The 16794-nt window shown below is 37.1% G+C and overlaps 1 protein-coding gene across 1 annotated transcript in view; it reads left to right on the top strand.

Moving 5' to 3' along the window:
• The window catches only part of myo10 (myosin X), an 85226-nt gene that overhangs the window by 18841 nt on the left and 49591 nt on the right, over positions 1-16794 (top strand). Inside the window, exons 2-3 of the mRNA XM_017699216.2 lie at positions 7647-7745; positions 8800-8958. Coding sequence (XP_017554705.2) covers positions 7647-7745; positions 8800-8958 — 258 coding nt within the window. The remainder of the gene's footprint in view (positions 1-7646; positions 7746-8799; positions 8959-16794) is intronic.

Raw genomic sequence — 16794 nt, 5'->3', positions numbered from 1 at the left:
CGATTTACGACTGGATCTGAGCAAATAAACTGATCTAAGTAATGAGGCTTGTGGTGTGAATGTAGCTACTGTGTGGTACAATTGGAGAGTCAACTCCCAATCAACCAGATCTAGTGTGAAGTACTGTGGCAGGTCACGTTCACTGCAAGCACATTTGCTATCCTCAATAAAACCCATTCTTACAGATAATGGTGTGTATTACTGTAGTGTTTTCTTGCTACTGCTTCATGTGTGTCAAATAGAGTGAACTTTACATGCACACAGAAATACATAAAATGCGGGTTTGTTGTCATTTGTTTTAATCAGGCTGTAGGATATGCCCACTCTGTCTCTGCTGAGACTTTGTCACCAATGTAGGTAAAAATCTCACTGGGTGACACTTTTCTCTTCCACTAATTCCACTAATTTTACAAAACATCAACATATTTTTATGAATAAGATGTAATTAAAGTCATTTACAGTGGTTTAATGTGAAATATATAATTCTAGAGAAAGATGCAGTCTCAGAATTATTCAGTGTTGATAGGAACCAGACATCCAAAGCATTTAATGCCTGTAAAAGCTATCACACAATAAGTTAGTACATGAAATAGTAATGAATACACTGCCTTATGACCTGATACATTGTTTTATGATTGTCTTGAGTAAGGTTTTAAAATATTTGAAATCTCCCAAACGTATTACTAATTTACTATTATAAACAGTTTTAAAACTATGTTTGCGTATGTATGCATAGACATCAAGACTGCTGGTTCTTGCCACCATCACTGTAAAGAAATCTGAGTTGGAAAGTTTCTCTTTAATGCACCATTTCACATCAGAACACTCTGAATGACTAATATCTGTTTACATCTGAACAATTTAATTATTATTAATCAGTAAAAATAAGAAATGAACAATATATATATAAAATATCTCTATATATTTATAATTATGTATATGTATGTATAATTTTTCTGTTATTATTGAATGCTTTATATTTTATAATTTTTTATTTAAAAATTACACCGTGTAACATGTGGTGCCTGCTAAATTGTATCTTTTTAGGAGAAAAAAAGTCAGTGTAACAACATTTTAATTCCAGGTCTTTTTATGCTATTTCTTTTGGTCTATTCGCCATTATTTTTTTTTTCAAATGGTGTAGAAAAAGTAGACTTAGAAGGTTTTGATGTCACAGCTATGATATGTTTCTATGTTTTAAAGTAATGTACATCTGAGAGAGGGCATAAATGACATTCAGATCAGTTTGTGGGATTTTTTTTTCAAGAATATGCATATGGATTTGTTTAGTGTGCCTACAGAGCAAAAGCAATTAGTGTCCAGAATTCCTAAAAGTCTCCCACTTGCTTTCATGTGTTTGGCCTGAGTGTGTGTAATTATGATGAGTAAGTGATGTCTTGGTTTTATACACACACTCCTACCAGTTCGGATGAGTGTGCTGATTGTAATGTGAGTTTTGGCGATCTCTGTCTGAACTGGATGTAATGTGTCTGTGTGTATGTGTGTGTGTGTGTGTGTGTGTGTGTGTGTGTGTGTGTGTGAGAGAGAGAGAGAGAGAGAGAGAGAGAGAGAGAGAGAGAGAGAGAGAGCTGTGGGATTGAATTAGAGGCCTAGAATTCCAGAGATAAACTCAAGTTCAGCCTGAAAAACAACCTCATCATGACTGTGTGGGGTTGTGTGTGTGGGAGAGAGAAATCCTTGAACGTGCTTACCTTGATTTGTGCGTCTGATTTGTCTGAGTTTTTCAGAAGTATACTTCCTGTTTTGGTGATAGTTGATTGGCTGGAATAGAAATCTCAGCCAAGAACGGCTCTGTGTGAGCAAAGTACGCCAACAGATGAACCTCAAACAGAGAGAGAGAGAGAGAGAGAGAGAGAGACAGAGAGAGAGAGATGGGCAATTCCAAATGTTGTTGTAGTTTATGATTTGTCCTTTTTGGCATGCAGATGTGTGTGTGCACATGAGTGTGAGGATGGCTAAATACCACTAGAATGCCATTTTCCAAACCAGTAATTTCCTGTGTTGCTAAAGCTGCACCAGTCATGAATCTTTATTCGGATTCCGATTTGTTTACTGCCAACATCTAACGATTTGAAGCTCACAATGTGAGGGATAAGTGAAGTACACAATTGCCATTACTTTCTATTAGGTAAATGTGACATTATCCTATAATAAATTATGTTTTTTTCATTTCTACTAGGCCAAACAGGCATTTTAAGATCATGAAAGGTAAATTGGTGTCTACATAAATAACATGAATCAAATAAAGTGCAACTGGCAATTCAGCAGAATGAGTCATGCATAATTATGTCACAACATTTTGATATAGGTGTGGCAGCAGCATTCAAATACAGAGTCCACTTACCTAGCCCACCCCAGAGGAGAAAAAAAATCACACAATAGTTCTCTATGCCTACTGCCTGGCCGCTTTTAGTGTTTTCACTCCCAGCACACCTGATCTAACTGATCAGCCCAACAGTTTATTATTGAGTTAAAGTGGCTATGTTAAAGCCAGAAATGCACTAAATGTTTGGACTTAGGCCTCTAGGAATTAAGAAACACTGGAATGGAAAAACAAATGAGGCTCTTGCTAAAGTCTAATGGCTGCTCAAACATTTCTCCCAAGCTAAAGAGCACAGTAATCTCACATGTGTCTCCTGTAGAATTTTAGCAGACATCTCAGTAATTTTAACTAACTCATTTCTGTCCTTTATCTCTCCTGTCTCAAATCTTATCTCTGTCTCTGGTTTGTGTGGACCCTGATGATATAAAACCAACACCATACTCCACAGTAGGGATTATATACATTTTTGTCAGACCTTTTGTTTAAGACAAGCAACCTTTGGTGCTTTCATCTAAAGAGCTCTATTTTCATGTCATCTGACCACAGAACTAGGTTCTGATAAAAGTTGCAGCAGTTTTTAGTGAATTCTAGGCCCTTGTGGATTGAAGACAGAGAGGCGTTATTTTGGCAAGACTCCTACATAATTTGTTGGCATGGCAGTGACATCTAATTGTAGTTTTGGAGACTTGGTAACCCCAAGATGCACCCAAGTCTGTAATTGTCCAGCCATGATCCTTAGAGAATGTGGGCTATCCTCCTCACTATGCTTGTGGGTGAAAAACATCTGGGTCTTCTTTTCATCAGATCTCCAGTTTGAATCTTCTGCTTGTGAGGATTTGTTGTTTGTATTGTTTGTATTGAAGTTTGTTGTTTGTATTGCATTATCTGATCTTCCCCATGTTAATGGAGGCCCAGGGTGTTTGGCCTGTGTGTCACCTAATAGTTAGAAGCCAGTAAAACTGAAATTTTTCTGTTTCTTCAGGTGTGCCCCTGATGTCAAATTAGGGGTGTTCCTGTGGGGCCCTATTCAGTAGAGAATGACATAAATGAATCCTACATAGAGGGAATACTAATAGCACTTTGTATTGTTGTTCCAAATGAGAGGATTGAAAAAGGGCCTTTGCTACAAAGTGCCCTTCTAAGCAAATGTGGTAGAAGGAAACAAGTGATGGGCTCTATATATCAAAGATTCTTTGTGGTGTTTTAACCCAAATGAAAAAATTGGCACCAGCAATATTGATCAATTCTTAAGACAATGTTCAAAGCAGTTGTGGCCAAAACACTGGAACACATCAACCATGATAGATAAAACATATTATTAAACTTTTGCACTCTAATTATCTCAAGTAACGTTTGAGGGTATAGAGGGTATAAAGTTCAGTTTAAACAGTTTCATTTAAGTAAGTGTGTCAAGTGCCAGCTTTCATTTGAATTGGAATTACATGGATTTTTCTTAATTTCTCCTGGATAAAATCATTAAGATTGTTAAGTAATTTGATGAAACATACTATGGAAATGTATGATTCAAAATAGGAAGATATCCGAAACATTTAAAAACTCTAACAGCTGACCCCACAGACAGCTATGACACTAAATGGTTACAATTACACTGAATGATGTCTAAGACATTGTTTTGGGATAAAGTTTGTGCCTAAAACACATATTTATAAAAATATTTATGGTGAAGAGGTTTGTGCAGAGCATTTTAGGTCAAGTTTGTATGCTTTGACACTTAATTTTTTATTTCCTGCTATTTATCACGGCTTAGAAAGTATGTGTGTGTGTGTGTGTGTGTGTGTGTGTGTGTGTGTGTGTGCTATTTTATCAACATTAAATATAAATACGGAGATGTATAGGTTCACTGGTCATTTTGAATAGATAAATAAAATAGCTACATTTTCACTGTAGACATCACAACCCCTGGTTCCTGTAACCACCACTGTAAAGAAAACTAGATCATTACACTGTTTCAGATCAAATCATTCTAAATGACTTTGTTTACATCTCAATGATTTAATTATGCTGGAATTAAAAAAAAATTCTTTACTGCTCAACTAATAAATAGAGAATTCATTGCCAAAATAATCCATAGTTGCAGCTATAGACTGGACCTTCTCACTGGACAATCCTGATCTTGGGCTTGAGTGCTTGACTATAGTAATTCCCTGCTGTGTGTGAGTGAATTGGTGAGTGAGAGTAAAATATGAAAATCCTGTGTGTTTAGGAAAATGACTTTTAAAGATAATCGTAATCTCTCCTGAACTACTGACACATTGCACTGTACATAAGGGAAAGTTTTAAACACACACAGACACAGGCGCACATGCACGCTGGCAGGCTCTGTTGTTGTGGAGGAAGTTTGGATGGCCAACTGCACAGCTGTTGTGTAGCCGATCAGTCCAATCATTCAACGCAGCTGTGTGTGTGTGTGTCTGTGTGTGTGTGTGTGTGTGTGTGTGTGTGTGTGTGTGTGTGTGTGTGTGTGTGTGTGTGTGTGTGTGTGTGTGTGAAATAGCAGCAGGACACAGTAGGCTGTCTGTGTCTGTTTGTGAAAGAGAGAACTTGGAAACAAACAAATTGGAAGAGACACACATTCACTTCCCTGCAGTAAAAACAAGATAAAGCTGCACTAGGTAGGTTTTGGAGATTTGGAGACCTCTCTGGTGTAAATGTGTAATTACATGCAATGTGCAGAAAAAGATTTTGTAGTGTTGGTTGAGCTTCAGACCCCCTGGGCAGATTAAACTGATGATTGCGAACGCATTGACAGAGTATTCAAAGAGAGCTCAGTCTTTTGAAGATGTAAGTAAATGATCTAATATTATCATGATATCTTCTTCTGTATAATGTTGGCTTTGAGATCTAAACGTTGAGCCTGACCTTGTTTTTAAACCTATGCATGCAATGTTTATGCATAAAGATACATGACATGTTCAAAAAACTCATTAAAATCTGTACAGAAGCTCTGACCTTTAAGTGGTTATTTCAGGCTTTGCAGGGGGACTCCATGATGTTGAGGTGCGGTCAGCTCATTGTTCTGAGGACAGCAACAGCTTTTTTGTTTGATTAGCAAACTTTCTTCTTTTCTGTGTATTTCCTTTTCCCAGTAAGGGCTTCTTTGCACCTACACTTCCTTTTAGACTCATAGCATTCAGTTGTCTTCTCACAGTGGAAGGATGGATAGAAACACCTGTAATTTTTTTTTACATCTGAAGCAAGAGCACTGCTTATCTTATAGTGACAGTTTTGGTGGTCTGCTTGGGTTTGCACAGCTGCCCATTGGCTTCAATTATAAGTGCTATGAATGAATACATTTTCTGTGCTTTCTTGAGTACAGGGAAATATGTCAGAATGGTGGCCCATGTTGTTCAACCATTTACTACACTTGTGGCAGATGGAGGTTATATTTGTCTATCCCTTTAAATGTTGGGAGCAGGGAAAAGATGCAGTGTAGGGATACTGGAATATTTGTTTGGACTAGAATATGAGGATGTGTCATTTGAAGTGTGGTGAAAAGAAAAGAGACTTGCCGTGAGGTTTTGTTAAAAGTAGCAATGCTCACCATTCAGGCACACTGTTTGGATCTGCCAGCAGGTTTTATGAAGTTTTATGAAAAAAGCTGTAATTGTTTAAGACTCATGTTTGAATACAGTGGCAGAATCATCATGCTGATGAGGTTTGATTACTCAATTTTGAATTCAGTGGATTTATTCAGAACCAACACGTCAAACAGAATGTGAAAAATCCACCATAACACACATTGTGTAGATTGGCATAAAGGATATAGAGTAAAGCAGAGTCTGTGAAATATCCCCAAACTTTTCTTTTTTCTCCTCCCTCTCTCTTTCTCTCTCTCATTCACTGTTTCTTTTGTTCTCTCTCTCTTTCTGGTTTGATATTCTGAAAAACTGTTGCCCACTGCTGTGTAAAGTGGTGCTGGTATGATTTGAGCATGGTGTGTGTGTGTGTGTGTGTGTGTGTGTGTGTGTGTGTGTGTGTGTGTGTGTGTGTGTGTGTGTGTGTTTAAAGAGGGAAATGGGGTTAAAGTTCATTGCTCTGTCTTGGGCAGTGGGCCTCAGAACCAATCATGCATGTCCAAATCACCATATGTTTATTCCATCAGCAGGTACTCTAATGAGTGTTTGTGTGTGTGTGTGTGTGTGTGTGTGTGTGTGTGTGTGTGTGTGTTTCTCATGTGGTGACATATTTCAGAGAGCTGTGTTGCTGTGTGCTGTTGTTTTGTGATCATTCTGCTGAATTGGTTCAAAGTCAGAAAAAACATTTCAGACTTTTAACTGATTTGGCCTTTAGACATAAATCTTGACCCTATATCTTGATCATGTTTGTTTTATTAAAATAAATGATCAAGCATTCCATTTTGTAATTACAAATACAATAATAATGCTCTGAAACTGATGAAAACAATAGCCAGTACAGGACTAGCAAACTCAGCTTTGATCAGTTATACACACATATAATTGTGATATAAAGTTTCAGTAGTAAAGTCTATGTCAAGTCTGTTTGGACATGAGGGACAAGAATGCAATCTCACTTGTTGTAAAATGCAGAGGTGTGACTAACATTGAAAGAAATGCAATAAAATGACATTTTCTGCAAAGACAGGGAATTCAGTGCAAATTCGCTGAGTTGTCCTTAGGTTATAAGATTAAGTGTGTCATAAATTTGGACATTTGAGGGGTTAACTCTTAATTAAAGTAAAACTGTAATTCAATGTTATGAATAAAGTAATAAGTTTGATTGCCAGAGTAATGTATCACAGTAAAGAAAATCAAAACTGGATAAATTGCTGTTCTTAATTTTGATGTTAGAAATGTACAGTTTACAGGCTGTGAATGGAAGGATTATTTTTTCTAGATGTCGACACCTCTGTGATATATATTCATTTATGTGATAGAGGTTATTGATTTTAGCATTTTTGGTATTTCTAGTATTGTTAGAATAGTGATTATATCATTACTCAGATGAAACAAATAATAACAACAAAAATACCAAAAGGATAAGTGACTGACTAAAGTGTAAAGCATATTCATATGACTGATTCTTAAAACATGTAAAAGAAAGAAAGTAATTTATGAATTTATGAAAGTCTTGGAATATAACTTTCTTTTCAAATAAAGAATCTCCTTTTCATATGTTGTCCAGGACCACCCTTACTTGCTGACTGGGAAAAAGACCCTTTATGTTTAATTTGTTTAAAACTGAAAGTTCTTATTACTTCTTATTGCATATATGTCATTAAATGTATAATGCACATGTGATTTATGACTCACTTATGTTGCAGGGCTGTCGTGTGTGGCTGTGGGAAGGGGATCAGTGCTGGCCCAGTACAGTAGACTCCTGCTCAGGTGGTGTGGTGGTCTTCCGCACAGACTATGGACAGGTAAAGTCAGCCATATTCTGTGTGTGTGTGTGTGTGTGTGTGTGTGTGTTTGTGTGTGTGTGTGTGAGTGTGTCTATGGGTGGGGGTGAAAGGAGTAATTGTTTGGGAGAGAGCAGTGCAACATCTGCTGAACACACTTCAGAGAAGAGGCACATCAGACAGGTGGGATGGTCTCATCTTACACACACACACACACACACACACACACACACACACGCACAATCCCTGCCCTAAGTATGTGTGCTGGTGCCTCACGGCTCAGTCATTAGCCATGAAGGTTGTCAGAGTACATCAAGGTACTGAGAGATAAAAAGGGATTTAAGATCAAGCTGGACAGATACACACTTACAGTTACACTCTCACAGACATTGTACACACACACACACACACACACACACACACACACACACACACACACTGACACAAAGAATCACAGAAAATGTGGTCTCAGAACTTATACCAGACCCAGTGTCTCTCTCTCTCTCTCTGTCTCTCTGGTTGAATTATTTCTGTTCCTTAGTTACTTTTCCATGACTGGTCAAACCATAATCACTGGGTTGGGTTATAACACTCCCTTTTTACACACACACACACACACATACGCACAAGAAATGAAACGGGCAAAACTTTCTACAGACACACACACACACACACACACACATATATATATATATATATATATATATATATATATATAATTGTGACGGTGGGGGCCATAATATATAATTGTGATCAACTATTTGGTCTTTTGTTGTTGTTGTTGTATGGAATTATTAAAGTACAAGTCTAGGGGAAACAAGCTGCCTAGCTATGTTGCATCCTAGCTTAGCAGTGCCCAACTGACAAAACACATAGCTTAAGCTGAAATAAACAAACATTACTGACCGCTGCCTTCTAAAAGTGGAGTTAACATGTTCATTTACGTGTGTTGTGATACTAACATTGGTGGAGAATAATTGCAGTCAGCTTAAATAATTGCAATGTAATTATTGTGATAGGCTTAACTCTCTGTGCATTTTATGTGATTAACAAGTGTATGTGTGTGTTTTTGCAGGTGTACACATACAAGCAGAATGCTCTCAGCCGACAGAGAGTGTACACGATGCACAGTAGTAGTGTGTGTGGAGTGGAGGACATGGCAGCCCTGCAGGACCTGCATGAGGGAGCTATTCTACACAACCTGCATCTGAGATACACACAGCACTGTATTTATGTGAGTGCACACACACAAACACACACACAGCTTTGCAACACACAGAATGCAGTGTATAGCATATTTATACACACAGATGAGAAAGTTATTCAAGCAATATTACTTTTACATAACATACATCATCATCACACAGAACAAAAAAGGTGTGCGTGAGTGTTTGGTAACAGGTTTGTCTCTTTTCATCACTCTTACATCAGTGAGCTCCTGGTATGTGTGTGTTGAAGGGGGCAGGAGTATCTTATATAACTTGAACTTGAACACTAGATTTAATGAAGTGGCATTCTGATGTCCGGATGTTGCTAAAATTGCTGCGCATTTTTGTTATGTGACTCTTGACAAACAGTAGAAGTGTATCAGCAGGTAAGAAGTGTATCGGCCAGTAGAGGTTGGTAATACGGTGATATTCCTCATGATAAATTACATACATATCATCACAGTATGTTTTTTTTGAGCGTATTATGTATTGTCAGTACTTAAAGGACAATGACTTGCCTGTTTCATTACACTGAGAGCATAATTATATAATGTTCAAAGGAATTTAGCTTAGTGCAGTATGTGAAATCATTATATTAATAGTTTCTGATAGTATTTTAAATGTATCAGTACCGGAGCTTATCCCGTTCATTTTCTTATTTAGATCATTTAAAATATACTTGATGATCATGAAAATGTATCGTAATATTATGTTTTTTGTCATATGACCCATAAATGTCTCCTAATTATCTTCTATACCTGTAGAATAAAGCATGTATAGCCTTCTAAGATAATTCCCAAAACTCCAGTTTTTGAATTAGAGATTTCACTACTCCCTACACATTTGTTCAGTTCTGCTAATTCATAAGACTTTGTTAAGTTTAAAGCAACATTACATGCATTGTAATTATACATACATTGCAAGAACATTTTTATAATATCAGCTGTCCTGTGTTTTCTTTATGAAGTTGATTTTTTAAACTATTTTCCACATACAAAAAGGATTACAATGGTAGGCAAAAGGAACAGTCATCAGAGGTAGGTGGGCTTTGTTTCTCAGTGTTTCTAGGAACCACCTACTTTGGTAAGAAGGGGCTTTTTACCTGAGATGCAAAATAACCAACCCCATACCTTTCTTTTGCAAGCTGTGTAGGGGCAGATGGAGTTTGAAGACTTGTTTGTGAACTTGTCCTGAAAGACTCAAAAAAGTTTGTTTCCAAACAAATTAACTGACAAAATTCTGACACTAGTATTATAGTATTGGCTTGAGCCAGTTGACAGTAAGATTGTCAGTTACCAATACTTTCCAACTATTCAGTTTGTCAATCAAGTTGAACAATTTAAATGTCTGAAAACATGCCATACACAGCTTCAAGATGCACAAAAGTAATTGTATTTCTCTCAAATTCTGTTTGCTTTTAACAAGTTTTCCTTTAATGTGTGATATTAGTACATGTGCTGCATCAGCTCTAATATATTGTTTGCCATTAGAACGTTATGTTGCAACATGAGGCTGATCTTTATTTTTCTTGCTTATTGTCATGCTTATTAACATGATGAAGCCATGCAGCAACCCTTTACACACGGGATGACTTAACTCACAAAACCTTAAAGATTCCTGCATAGTAAGGTCCAAAAATGAGAAATGAGTAGTTATTTGTAGGGTTTGAAAAGGGTTTTGTGATCATCATAAAAATAATGAATTCAAAATCATTTTTGCAAGTTAGTTTAAATCTATGGAGCATATGAACTGGTGTGAATTGTCCTACTTTGGAATTTTAAGTGTGTTTAGATACTACATCAAACTCTTAATTCAAAAAGCAAAGAAATGCAGGTTGTCGTAACACTGACCCTTTCATGAAATGTAATGTCCTCGTTTCAGAGCTCCTGAGTGACATTTAACAGACCTGTCTGTGAACAAATGATGCTATGGTTACATGTTTGTTGTGGAGATATATGGATTGGTCGGTGCGTGTGTGTGAATGTGTGTGTGTGAATGTGTGTGTGTGTGTGAGAGAGAGAGAGAGAGTGTGTCTCTCTATTTGTGGCCTGCATACAAATCCCCACTATTTACAGTCTGTCTCTCCCTCTCTCAAATGGATCATTGTTATACAGCCAAAAGTAGTAGATCACAGAAAGAAAGAAAACAGTAAGAGGGAGCAGGTGGAGAGAGAGAGAGAGAGAGAGAGAGAGAGAGAGAGAGAGAGAGAGAGAGAGAATGCAGTAGAAATGCTGAAAGTGTTTTTTTTTTAGTTTGGTTCTTACGGCTGTGGTTTTGCGGTTCAAGCCAATAGGGCTTTGATGTTGGAGACTAGGTAAACGTGTGTGTGTGTGTGTGTGTGAGTTTGAGAGTGTATGTGTTTCTTTTTGGTCAGTAAGAAGTTTTGGGATGTACGAAGTTGCCAAAAGGTAACACATTAGCATACTAACATGCCAACCCATTAACAGAGGAAGTGGTGTGTGTGCGTGTCTGGTGTTTGGCTTTGTTCACTATGTCCTTATCACTATAGTACTGAAATAAAAATGCACAGGCCTGCTGGTAGTTAATAATTAGCCTAGAATGCTCTCTGCATAGTGAGGTTTGCACCAATGTGCAACATGCCATACTAGGGCTGTAACTATTGATTGATCACCATGAGTAATCTTGCGATTATTTTGACAATGAATTGTATAATTGCATACATGTAATCTATAACAGCAAACATTTTACAGTTCTACTTCAAATACATGCATTCATGCAATTCTGCTGGTGCAGACTGCTGCACATGGTTTTATAGTGTTCCATGCATACCCTGTACTTATATTACAAATAATCAGTAAGCCAGTTCATTAAGAATGATTTAAATCAACAGCAGGAGGTATAGATATTGACTTGATGTGTGTGTGTGTGTGTGTGTGTGTGTGTGTGTGTGTCAGAGCCATGTTCAGGGTGATATTTGTTGGTCATGTCTAGACAGGTAGTGATTATGTAAAGTATGTCAATCCTGTTCTACTCGCATGTTTCACAGGTAAAACACACCTGAACATGTGTCCCTGCCCACCACTATACTCTCACTCACAAAAAACACTCTGACCAGTTAGTCAGCTGATCATGTTCCTTTCAGAACTTCACTTCCTTCAAATGATCAAACGGCATTTAAATGATGTTTAGAAATAAAAGAATATACAAAAATGGACAGCAATGATGTATAGACACTGAGGTGCCAGTTTATCAGGCATTCCTACCATATAGACCTTGCAGATGTAAAGTTAGACCCTATAGCTCTAACTGTCTTATAGCCACTTCCATGTTAGTGTTACAACTGTGCTAAGCAGGGTTCACCACCCAATTAATGTCTGAGCACCAGTGGTCCTATGGTGGTTCGTTTGCATTGATGGACAGGGTAGAGCAGTGGTTCTTAGTCCCTGTCCCGGTTTTCCCTACTCTAACACCTGGTACATTGCATAATTATATTATAATACATAATTATTTGAAAAGCTAAACTAGGTGTGCTAGTTCAGGAAAAACACAAGAATGGGCATATTGTTGCGGTCCCCAGGACTGGGATAGAGGGTGGCGCTGGGATAGAAGGTGGTGGATAAATACATTCCATAATTGTGTGTACAAAGTTGCATCTACACTGTAGATGTACCTGATAAAATGACCAATGAGAGGACGTATAAGATGTATATATGCAATCTAATCACTGTATGTTAATTATTAATTTGTTTTATTTTTGGACAAACCTCTGTGTCTAAACAAGTACGTTTGCTCCTTTGCAGGGGGGAGGGTTCTAGCCGTCATTAAATGAGTTAAATCAACTTGCAGTGAATTAGGAGTCATATGACTCAGACATGACGATGTGAATGACTCTTAATTAAAAAATAAGGGGCAAAATATTTGAGCAGTGAAACAACACCCCGTCCTTGAATGTAAATAACTTCTTCATTGAAAGGCAACCATGATGTCACTGAAAAATGCCTTAGAAGGGGGCAAGGTTTTTTGTTGTTGTTGTTCCAATATGGATGCAGCCTGAGTGTCTGCTCTGAGACAGGACAGCTCCATAAACTAATAGATTGAGCAGCAGATTGAAGCGATTGGATAATTGGTAGCATATGGGAGTGATCAGTCCTGAATAGAGGTGGCATTTGGACAAACATACACCATACAACAGACTCTCTGTCTTTGGTATGTGTGTGTGTGTGTGAGTGTGTGAGCATGTGTGTGTGTGTGTGTGTGTCTGTGTGTGTGTGTGTGTATATGTGTGTGTGTGTGTGTATACATATAAAGGGAAGTTTTTTTTTTCTATCCAGGGAAAATCAGGAAGGTGTCCTTGCTTAAAATGTGTGTGTGTGACATTGCAAGAGTTTTTTTTGAGGGTTTGATTAAGATTAATTGACACTCATTAGTCCTAGAACTGAGCAATTTCACCTCCACATTTAACTCATTTAACTTTCATGCAATGAAACACCACATACACACTAGTGAACACATACATTAGGGAGCAGTGAGCACACTTGCCCGGAGAGGTGAGCAGCCCTATCCGCAGCGCCCAGGGGGCAGTTGGGGGTTGGGTGCCTTGCTCAAGGGTACTTTAGTCATGTAATGTTGTACATGCTGAGAGTAGCTAATAAAACATAATAAATTTACAAACATGCAGATGTTTAGCAAGCATCAGTTACGTATGGAGATTGTTACGCAGCTAGCCATTTGTCCTCATCAGTTGTGGTAGCTTCTCCTAATAGCAAGGCAATATAAGCATGTGTTTCCCTGCTCTGAAAGGTTGCTTTGGATATGTAATTGATATGTAATTCATTGATGGAGTGCATGTGTGTTTGGATCAGGTTAGTGTGTAGTTTCACTGATGAGTTGGCTGCTGCCCCTATAGTTTATTGTGCTCCACCAGACTTTCTGTGGCAGAGACACCACTGAAAAGTTGCAAAATTTGTAGCAAAATTATTTTTTTAGAATTAAGAGCAACTAAATTAAAATGTAAAAAGTACAATTTGTCTAAACAAGTGAGTGTATTAATTTTGATTGTAAAAAAAGTAGCATTAAAATATTTTAGATTTTAATTTTCATTCTTTGAAACTTACATACAATTAATTTTTCTCCACATTAATTCAGATTTACCACAAGGGAGCAGTATTGGCGCTTCAGCAGTGTTTAGTGCTCCAGTAGTGCTTAATTGCTAAATCTGCTAGCATAGCTAGTGCCAAGTTAACAGTGGCTCACCTAAGCAGTTCATAGCATCTGTAGCTAACATGCAGTCAGCTGATGACCAAATAGACATAACATCTGATCCTTTCAAAAAGATCGAAGTTTTAAGTTTGAAATGTAATATTTCAAAATGGGCCGGGTTAAACTGTTAGCTATAGCCTGTTAGCAGGTCATGGTATGTCAAGGTTTGTTAATAAAATTGATAAATAAAGTGCAATACTTAAATATAGCATGTGATTATTTTGAAGGTTGTGGCGACATTAAGATCAAAGCATATAATAACACAAGTTAAATCAGGAAATGCATCTGATTAGTGAACAGGTTGCTGTGAAGTAAGTAAACTGTTTTGCTAGACCAAAACTCTTAGTGTTGGTAGGATTTTTTATTCACAAATGTGAAAAAAGATTTTTTTAAAAACTTTGTTCTGGGTGAAGAGGCAAGTACAACAACACCTAGCATTCACCCTCCACTTTAGAAATTCAAGCTCAAGATGTGACGCTAATTCTTTTCAGGGAGCGTAGTGAACAGTCGATGCGTACTAGATTTACAGTGCATTCTGGGAATTTTTTGGGGAATAAAACTTGCACTGAATGATTTGGGCAGCGAGACACACAATAAAATGGCTGATTTATTTTTACTGGAGTCAAATTTAAAGAAATATTTCACTTCACTACTTCAAGTATTAATAATGTTACAGGATAAAAATAAATTATGAACATATCAGCTCATACACCAGTTAGAAGAAAGTGTGGTGAACTTTCAATATTCAGTTCTCAAAGCCAATCAGAACAGAGCAGCTCCCAGCAGCAAAAATCTCTGCTGAGTTCAGAGACATTAGCAGCACGCAGGAGGAACACACTTCATCCAAATGGTCATTTTCATTCATTTTCAAGTGCTATGATCAGCTGACAAGTCTGTCTCCCAAAATCTGCTGAAAACTCTGCTTTCCACTACTTGAGAAAGCAGTGCCCAGCTAGCTTAGTTAACCTCGCTAGCTAACTAAGTTAGTCCTTGCCAAACAGATGCTATGCTTTCTATTTTCTTCTTACTTTGTTGTTTTAAAATAAAACTGGATAAACTGCAGTTGTTAATAATGATTTTAATGATAGAAATGTTCTATACAGGTATCAGTGAATTTAGTTTGTAGAATATGGTCCCACTTTTTAAATAACTGTGTAATTACACATGAATAACATATGCAACAACACTGTAACTACTAATGATTTAGTCAGTGTTACAGATGAATTTAAGAAGTAAAGCCCATGGAATTACACAAGTGTATCAACTGCAGTTTTGCCTCATGTAATTACACTAGTGTATCTTCTAAACAGGAACTTTGCTGTAGTGCAGTGTTGAAGATACACTTTAAAATAAGTGGACAGTTCCTGCCTAGTTGTTATGTAGGTACTGTGTAATAATAGTGGTCATATAGACATTGCGGGGAAGTCTGCTGTCCTGTCACATTACAGAATGGTTTAAAGCTGAAACTGGTTACAGTGTCACAGCACTAGCAACAAAAATGATAGCTAAATGTTAGATACAGTGTAAGGAATGTCTTAATGTAAATTAATTACATTAATTAATTAATGTAAAAGAAAAAAAATTGAAAAAAACCTGCTTTTCCAGTCTGATTACAAATGTAATTACCCTTGTGTAATTACATAAGAGCGAATAAGCTGTTCCAACTATTAAGATACACTTGTGCAATTACATGAGGCAAAACTGAAGTTGATACACATGTGTAAATACCTAAGATGTACTTATGTAAACCATTTGTAACAGTGAATAAATCATTAGTAGTTATATTTTTGTTGCATATGTTGTTCATATGTAACTACACAGTTATTAGAGACACTTAAATAAAGTGGGACCAAGAAGGTTTACTGTCTGTAGATGCTGACATTTATGAGTTACCTATGTAAGCTAGCTAACGTTCATGAATCTAGTGGGCATTATGGCTGTCACTGTAAATTACATTTTTAATTGAGCAGTCTAACTGTTATTTTGACTCTTAATCAAGTAATCTGTTTTTCTTTTAATGCAAACTTAATTAAACAGCAACAAACTGCACAGCCTTTCATGGATTCTAAATTACTTTACTGGAAACAGATAAACTAGGAAGCCGCATATAATCATCTAATCATGAAATGTGAATAAGTTAGTGTAAACTTTGCTCCTTACACAGTTCACAGAGAGTGTAAAAGTGCTTTCGTGGAGCAAACTTTTTTTCTCACAGAATGTGTTTTAGTTTTGTTTGTGCAGATTATTGTGCATACTTGTAATCTGTTTTTGGATTCTTACAGGATTCATTTGTCCGCGTACATGCAATTTTCACATTATAAAGCTCTGACTGAAGCTGGTCCATCCTTCATTCAGCTCCAGAATGATGATGGAGCAGAAAGGCGGTGGTGTGCAGTTCAGTATTAGCTTATGTTCTGGTTTTCAGTGAAGCCTTTTCTTTACTGTATAAAGAGACACTAAAGCAGTGCAGGAAATCTAGGCCACTGTAAGCAGGCTGTGAAAAAAGAAGCATATAATTGGAGTCCAAGTAAATTAGTTGTTTTACATCCTTTGTTTTTCTTCTTTCTTTAGAGGAGTGTGTGTGTGTGTGTGTGTGTGTGTGTGTGTGTGTGTGTGTGTGTGTGTGTGTGTGTGTGTGTGTG

Source organism: Pygocentrus nattereri, chromosome 19 (genome assembly GCF_015220715.1).
Source record: "Pygocentrus nattereri isolate fPygNat1 chromosome 19, fPygNat1.pri, whole genome shotgun sequence".
Taxonomy (NCBI): domain Eukaryota; kingdom Metazoa; phylum Chordata; class Actinopteri; order Characiformes; family Serrasalmidae; genus Pygocentrus; species Pygocentrus nattereri.
The sequence above is the reverse complement of the archived record's forward strand: the minus strand, read 5'-3'. Positions and strand labels throughout refer to the sequence as shown.